We start from the raw sequence: 8,391 nt of genomic DNA on the forward strand, positions 1-8,391 counted from the left end.
GTCCATGTTGAAATTTAAAATATCATCCCATCTGTGGATGAAACTTGGATATTCCATTCGTCATATTACCCACATTACCATTGTGCTATGTAGAGTGACTTTGGCTGTATTTCTCTCTTATGCTCTGAGGTAGAAAGCATTTGTAACTCGCAGACACTGTGTCTACAACTAACATAGTTCTCTACTGGTTTGGAATATGGTGGAATTAGTCATCATGGAAACTGTCTTGTTGCAATATTGATAAGTGAATGGATTTGGGTCAACTGTTTTCATGTAGGTCCCTCACCAGTGAGAGTCAGAGGGCATTACTCTGTGAAATTTTTCTGGTAACCTAATAGGATGTCATTTGGATTAAAATTCATAAATCTTGGTTCATATCCTGTAGAGATGTATGTTTTAGATTGGTTGTATAATCTTTAAAAATACATACTTATTAATTGAATATTTCACGAATGGTGCATGTGGCTAATTATTTTGTAGGCCTGCGTACCTCTGTATGTATTGCTTGAACTGACTTGAAAAATTGTGTGAAGTTAGGTCTTCCAAAATGAGTGACTGCTTTCAATCCAGTAAAGAGAGATCGATCACAAACCCGTTGAAAATGGCGCTCACAGATGTACTGCAAGAGATAATACATATGAAGTATATTATAATTCAAAATTATAGACTGTCAGCTATATTCATCTGTTAAAATTTTTGTGCCCATGCGCCCACAGTCACACACACAAAATACACAACACCAAAACACAACACACTCACTCACTCACTCGATTTCCTTCCATCCTATCTGGTTGTGTTTGCTAGGAGGGGACCATATGTGGTTTAGTATATAGAGCGGTTGGTTTGATATTTACAGGCTTTATCTCTGCGTGGTGCCAGCCAATAAATAATGTAAAATGTGTGTGCAACACTAACTTTCATATATCAGTTAAGAGGTTAAAGTACTTTCATGTGTAGTATCAAAATTGAACGGTATTGAAGGAAAGAAATGGTGTCAGGTTGAGACTCTTGACAGGTTTGCAATGCTAGCAAACATGACATGAAACAGCGATTAAATAAAGAGCAGAATAAACTCGGGCTCTCTGGTTTAGTTCAATATTTTTCTTTTGTGCCATTTTACTGAGAAACATAATATTAAAGCCAATTCTGAAAATGACTCCTCTGAGAGAAGGAAAATATTGAAGGTGTCTAGTTGGTTGAAGGGTTATATTACAAGCTGGAAGGTCATGGGTTCAAGTCCTGATGAGATAATTGGATTATTTTCAGTTGACCTAATCCTTCCAGCTGCACTATGGCCCTGGGGTCGACTCAGCCTCTAACAGAAATGAGTATCAGGAATTAGTTAAATAATTTTCCTGAGGAGTAAAGCGCAGCCGGCGCATAAGGCTGACAAACTTACTGCCATCTTTGAGCCAACTGTCTAGATAAAGTGGGGCCCTTAATGTCTCACAACCCTATTGGCCTTCATGGCCTGGTACAGGGATAGCTTTACTTTACTTTTTCTTACTTACTGAAGAAAAGTGCTGAGTACAATATGGACCTAAGATGTATTAACTAATATGAATGGAGAAAATTACATGAAGAGTTTAATCTTATTACGAGGGTCCATACATTTAGAGGCTTTATATAAGCCGAATAAAAGGGGAATGAAGAAATATGCAATGCTTTTGTTGAAAACTAAAAATGGAAAGTATGTATGACAACAAAGGATGAAGTGCAGAATAATGCCTTAATTGTCATTAACTTAGTGTTTTAACCATGAATGTATGGACTGGGTTCCATTACTTTGCAGAATAAACTATAATTGTTTTGTGATCTTTAACTGACTGAACATGGTAATGAAGGTGAAATGCTTTTCTTGGCAGTAGGAGGCAAATTGTTAAATTGAGCTCTGTCCTAGTGTTGTACTCCTGTTCTTTGTAGTTCCTAGCTAGGACATAGGTATGAGTCATTTTCATCACTGTTGTCACTTGAACGTGTTGGCAGCTTTGGAGTTGATTTACTTCCCACATGAATGAAAACATTACATATTTAGCTGTAGTATGAGGGGCAGTCAAATGAAAATGGGTCAGAAGCCAAAACATATTAAAGAACATTTCTTACCTCAAAGTAATCTCCAAAACTGTGAATACATTTATCCCACTGGGAGATAAGAAGGTCAATCCCTTCCTTGAAAAAACTTGTGGGCTGTCTGCAGAACCACATCTTTATCCAGCCAGACACTTTTTCGTCCGATGCAAACCGATGTCCACGAATGTCTCTCTTCAGGTCTCCAAAAATGTGAAAATCATATGGGGAGAGATCTGGGCTGTAGGGGGGATGTTGATGCACTTCCCAACCAAATCTCTGTAGCATATTCCTCACAGAGTTGGCATTGTGGGGGCGTGCATTATCGTGAAGAAGGATAATGCTGTTCGATAGCATTCCAGGGCATTCTGACTTTATGGCACGTCTCAGTTTCTGCAAAGTGTCTTCATAGCACTGTGCACTGATTGTGGCCCCATGATCAAGAAATTCGACAAGCAGAGGGCCCTTGAAGTCGAAGAAGATCATCATCATCACTTTACGGAACTTGTGTGTATGGCTTTGGATTTCTTCAGTGGGGGAGAATTCACGTATTTCCACTGTTGGCTCTGCCATTTGTTCTCGGGTTCAAAATGGTGGCACCAAGTTTCGTCCCCAGTGGGAGTACGGGACAGAAAAGCATGCTCTTTGTTATGGTATCGATTCAAGTGACCCAGTGGTGCATCCATTCTCTGAGTCTTCTGTTCCTTCGTGAGTTCATGTGGATCCCACTGCGCACAGATTTTGCGGTACAGCAGGTGTTTTGTCACAATGGCGTGTATGGAACCATGACTTATTCCCATCAAAAGACTAATTTCTTCCAGAGTGATCCGGATATGACCATCTAACGCTGCAATAACGTAAGGAATAATGACACGATGAGCCTGTCCTGGGCGAGCATCATCTTGCAGTCACACATGTCCCTTTCAGAATCTCTTATGCTATGCCAGCACACGTGAACATGACATGGTGTGTTTGCCATAAACAACAGACATGTGATGATGAATTTCTTGTCCTACTCCTTCAGCAGGAAAAAAGCGCACTAAACTTCGCTGTTCTTTACCCACCTCCACTACTAATGTTTCTACAACCACATGTAGCGCTAACCTTACATCCAGCACAATAAACAAATGATTAGTGTGCCAAGGGCACGTCATTGTGCTTTCCCGAGTCCCCACCAGATGTTCGTACTGTAAGCAAATTCCAGTGTTACCAACTTGCGCGCCGTGTGTGTTATGCATGGTGACCCGTTTTCATTTGACTACCCCTTGTTGTTTCATAAATAAGAGAAAGCCGCATAATGAGGAGCTTCATAACTTGTACTCTTCTCTAAGTATAATTAGAATGATCAAGTCAAGGAGGATGAGGTGGGCAGGACATGTAGCACAGATGGGGGAGATGAGGAATGCATATAGGATATTGGTGGGAAAGCCAAAAGGAAAGAGACCACTGGGAAAACCAAGGCATAGGTGGGCAGACAATATTAAAATGGATCTTAGAGAGACAGGATGGGATGTTATGGATTGGATTGATCTGGCTCAGGATAGGGACCAGTGGAGGGCTCTTGTGAACACGGTAATGAACCTTCAGGTTCCATAAAATGCTGTGAAATTCTTGAGTAGCTGCAAATTTGGCTTCTCCTCAAGAAGGGCTCAGCTCCATAAGTAAGTAAGTAAGTAAGTTAGTAAGTTAAACTAGTCCATTAAGTGTAGTTTAATGGAAGAAAAAAGATTAATTAATTGATTAATAATGGCTAATAAATTGAGGAAATGCCCATTTGGAGGTCTGAGAAAGAGTGAAAAGAATTATGGTGAGATGGGATGAAGGTAGACTTTGAGAATGCAGTGTGGGCGGAAGTAATTCAGGATTATGTCCAATGGTGGGTTTTGGTATTGGCAATATCAGACCTTGAGATATTGTTACAGTAATGTTATTAAAATAGTTACCAGTAGAATGGTTCTGAGATCAAACTTCTGATAGAATTGAGTGATGAATATATGAATGGAAACAGTTCTTCCTTTGTCCACATTCTCCAGGTATCGAATTATATCCACCAGCCACTCGAACTGCTTCTGTGTCTTTGTTACCCATAGAAAATATACCTGTTAAATTATGATGAAGAAGGCCATGAGTAATATATATTCTTCCAGTTTATAAATTACTTTATTGTATGATTTTCATGTGATAAAGAAGCCGACATACCTTCTTGCAGGCAGTATTATGTTGCATGTTAGATCTGAAGACAATATCCTTAAGAATTGAAGCAAAGGGAGTGACTCCAATTCCACCACCAACCAATACAGCTACATCAAATTTATACCAGTCTTGATGCCCTTCACCATAAGGACCATCAAGACGAATCTGAAGAGGAAGGTGTACAGTGTGATTTAATATCTATGAAAGATATTGTCCAAGGGACTTAATTTCAATTTCAACTCAGAAGTCCTCTGAAAAAATACTGGAAGTGAGATCCTGATTGTTTTATTGTATGGAGTAATGTAGGAATAATCTACAAATGTAAAATTGACTTGATCAATACATTTTGTATGAAAATTTCACCATATTTCAGTGTTCTTTTATGTGATTCTCAGTCTTTACATTGGTGGTTAGTCATCCTCATAGGTTGTATGGAAAGAAGCTGAGAGTATAAAAGATTCAAAACAAAATGTCAGTAACATACTGTAAACTGAAGAAAGCAGTCTTCTGGGATTTGGCACCGTGTATATGTGGTGTTAACCGACGTTTCGGAGGAACGTATCGCCGTTCTCACCGGTTCTCACGGTCTCTTCGCTTGCAGATTTCATATTTTTTCTTCTAGCCTGAAGATGGAGGCGATACGTTCCTCCGAAACGTCGGTTAACACCACATATACACGGTGCCAAATCCCAGAAGACTGCTTTCTTCATAGTCACCGCCGTGAAAGCCTCAAATCTTACATACTGTAAACGATTTTTCATTTTACCATACTGTAAACTGCATGTAATTAAAGATTCACAAGATAAAACTTGCTGACATGAAGTTCACCAGAGGCATCATTAGTATTTTCATTGAATCCTTAAATTTGTAAATGTTTTTTCATTACCAAGTTCCTCATGGATACATAGTGTCATGTAATTGGGTGACTATAGACATGATTTAGATTGGTAATCAGACTTGTTAAACTTTTAAAAAACTAATGACTATACATTACAAATCACTGTCACACACAGACAAGTGTTCTAAGTCATGCTCTACACTGTGCTGCTTGGTAGCGGCTTCTAACAGCGGATGTTCCCCTTCCTATGGGTTTTCAAACAGTCCCAAGCCTCAGCTACAATCTTCACATTGCAACTCTCAACTGACTGACTGCCTGCAGACGCTTGCTTGACTGGCTCTTGACTCAGACTCTGCAGCTGGTCCTCATGTATCCTAGGCATGGACCACACAGAGAACACAGCTTCCAACAGCTTCTACACTGTTGCACGGACACGTTGCATAGCAGTGGCTCTTGTATTATTATGTGCTTACAAAGCTGTTTCATAGCAATGGGTGTGTTTGCCAAGCCATTCCCTAGTAACGGTTGTCTCTACTGGCTTTGCAATTCTGGATTTCAGTAGACATGCCACAGTATGAAATTCCCCTCTCTGTGCTAATATATGTAGTGTGCTATATAGTATGTTACTAGTTTCCTCATTGGCTCATATCAGGTTCTCCTGTCTGTGCTAATTTAGTGTTGTCTGTACTGTATGTAGTGACGCACTGTCTTACCTTAGGAAGTGGGTTTTCGCCTAGCAGATTTGGATCATAGATTCTGCGAATATTTGTTGTCCATGGTCCAACACCTCGAATGTGTATTGTGAGATTCTTCTCATGGGGTGCCGAGGATAGGGTGAAGGGATGATATTCGCTTGTGCTTAGATCAGGGCAAGCCACACGCACCCATTGTCCAGACTTATATTCAAAGTCGTTTGGTTTCTTGATCTCCAAAAATGTTACATCTAGGTGAATATAAAGTTATAAGTTTTGTTGGTTAGACATACACATATAAAGGCCTGAGGATGGTAAGGATGTGCATTTTAGCCTGGAGAGTAGCTATCCTGACTGAAATTTCTCGTGGTTTTCATCAGCCTCTACAGGAATATTGTGGAATAATGTTTTAAATTAGGCCATTGTTGCTTCATTCGTTATCCTTGCCAGTTATTCTTTATGTGTTATTAATACCATCATTTGACACTGTATATTCTGACCTACTGTCAACATCATTAAGTGAACCATAAATAAATAATTACCCCTTTAAAGGCTGAATTTCTTCTAAATCATATATATCTGGGAATAACCAATTGCCTCCTTTTCTTTGATATGGCATGGACTGCATAGAAAATGAAACAGTTATGGGAGATATACAGACAACAAGGTGATCTCATAAGCCTCCCTTTATTTTTTCAAAATAAAGGAAGTAGGCTAAGAATTCAGTTTGTACCTCACAGGAAACATATAAGTATTGTCTGTGCTACAAGTATCAACCAATTAATCTTGTTTAGGGACACAGTCACAGTTTACTGTGAGATTCATAGAAGACACAGATACACTTCATGGGCGGAATGCAGAGGGCTTTAAGCTGTTAAACAATGTGTGAATTGCATTAGAAAGATAGAAAGGAGGCCCCTGTCATATTGATAGGAATAGACTTTCCCGTATATATCTTACTGAGATTTCATAGAGTTGATATCTTGTTCTGGTAAATACTGCTTTTTTCTTTTGTACCTAATTTATGTATTTTTATGTGCACAGATCATTTAATAACTAAAAAAATTGGCTGCAGGGTAACTTAATGTATATCTCATGCAGTTATCTATAGATATAATTTAGCTGTTGCATCTATGCCTTAGTGAATGTGTATGCTCAGTTGTTGTTAGGTTATTGATAATATAGCTCCACCATGCTCTGTCATGCATTTACCAGATTATTTTTACTTCAGAAGGTATGAGTAAATCTGAATTATGTAGAAGAATGCTATTAAAGTTTCATAATAGCTACATGATTAATGAATGAGTGAGTGAGTGGTTGTAAAGACATGCCAGCACTCATGGCTCCAGAGTAGAGGTATTGTTAAGTGAATGGATGGTTTTGGTACTGGAGCAATCTGATATGAACACATTAAATTGCCACCTTGTGCACTTGAAGAAAATACTGTTAAGGGCAGTTTATAAGAACAGAGCAGTTGGGGTCCTAAATGCATTATATGCTGCTATTTGTTGAAAGTAGAATTAAAAAAAATAAATTGATGAAGATGGATTGACTGTGGATATCTTGGACAGCTATGCTGATAATTGTAAACACATTCTCTGCAAATATATCCTAGATTTGCCCTTAATTAAATCCTTGCACTACATGAAAGGAAATTTTAAAATCTGAATTGAAAACACATTTGCCACAGTTGCTCGGCAGATGAACATTTCTGTCTTGAAACTGTAGCATTGTTGGAGTACTAAAAAAAATGCCTTTTGAAATACATACTTGTATGTTCCACTTGCATGCAGTGAACAGAGTTATGACAAAGTTTTTTTTCTCTGTGTTGTTAACAATTGAAGGACTGAGTTGTTATTACTGAAGTATGAGTACATCATGATAGGAGAAGAAAGCACAAGACAGCTCAGTGACAGGCCTGGCTAACATTGAAAAATAAGTCATGGTGAGCATTTCAGACTTTAAAACAAATCATACTTTTCAAAATCCTTTATCCAGTGCAAGTTTTACTGTTCATTAAAATTAGACACTTCATTATTATTGTGAAACAAGAAGTTTTATGAACATCTAAAAATTTAGCAGTATCACAGAAGTTTTTTCGTTTATACTCACCGGATGGTAGAAGTTCAGCCTTCAGAACAGGAATCTCAACTTTCTTTCGTCTGACTGAAATCAGCCGGTCAACAGTAAATAATACACATGGCCCCAGAAAGAAATAGTAGAAATATGGCGGCTGAAACAGGAGGCATTAGAGGCTTATGCTAGCGGAAAAAGGTATCACTGATGTAATGAAAAATAGAAAAATAATGTTTGTAAAAAATGTGATCCTGTACAACTTTGGCTTATATTAGAATATTATCTGCTTATTTGTATATATGTGTCCATCCCATTGAATATGAACCTGATAACTTGAAAATTAGGAGAACATTATCTGACAGTTCATTATCATCATCATCAGTAATCTGTCAGACGGCAGGTCCACAGTCTCTTCCAGAACAGTTCCTCCACTTATTGCGATCTAGAGCTTTCTCCTTCAAATGACAGTAACCTCTTCTGTCCCCAAGGTCATCCAGCATCTTCTTACGTCTTCTTCATCGTCTT

General features: G+C 38.4%; 2 protein-coding genes across 2 annotated transcripts in view; one reads left to right on the top strand and one right to left on the bottom strand.

The window, feature by feature from the left end:
- LOC111873872 (GPI mannosyltransferase 2) overlaps positions 1 to 8,391 on the top strand; it is a 74,571-nt gene that overhangs the window by 5,143 nt on the left and 61,037 nt on the right. The window lies entirely within an intron of this gene.
- LOC111873871 (dual oxidase 2) overlaps positions 1 to 8,391 on the bottom strand; it is a 48,540-nt gene that overhangs the window by 1,201 nt on the left and 38,948 nt on the right. Inside the window, exons 27-31 of the mRNA XM_023868912.1 lie at positions 7,903 to 8,023; positions 5,812 to 6,041; positions 4,267 to 4,425; positions 4,011 to 4,166; positions 491 to 619 (exon numbers count right to left, since the gene is read on the bottom strand). Coding sequence (XP_023724680.1) covers positions 491 to 619; positions 4,011 to 4,166; positions 4,267 to 4,425; positions 5,812 to 6,041; positions 7,903 to 8,023 — 795 coding nt within the window. The remainder of the gene's footprint in view (positions 1 to 490; positions 620 to 4,010; positions 4,167 to 4,266; positions 4,426 to 5,811; positions 6,042 to 7,902; positions 8,024 to 8,391) is intronic.

The sequence above is a fragment of the Cryptotermes secundus genome, unplaced genomic scaffold, assembly GCF_002891405.2.
Source record: "Cryptotermes secundus unplaced genomic scaffold, Csec_1.0 scaffold459, whole genome shotgun sequence".
Lineage (NCBI taxonomy): Eukaryota > Metazoa > Arthropoda > Insecta > Blattodea > Kalotermitidae > Cryptotermes > Cryptotermes secundus.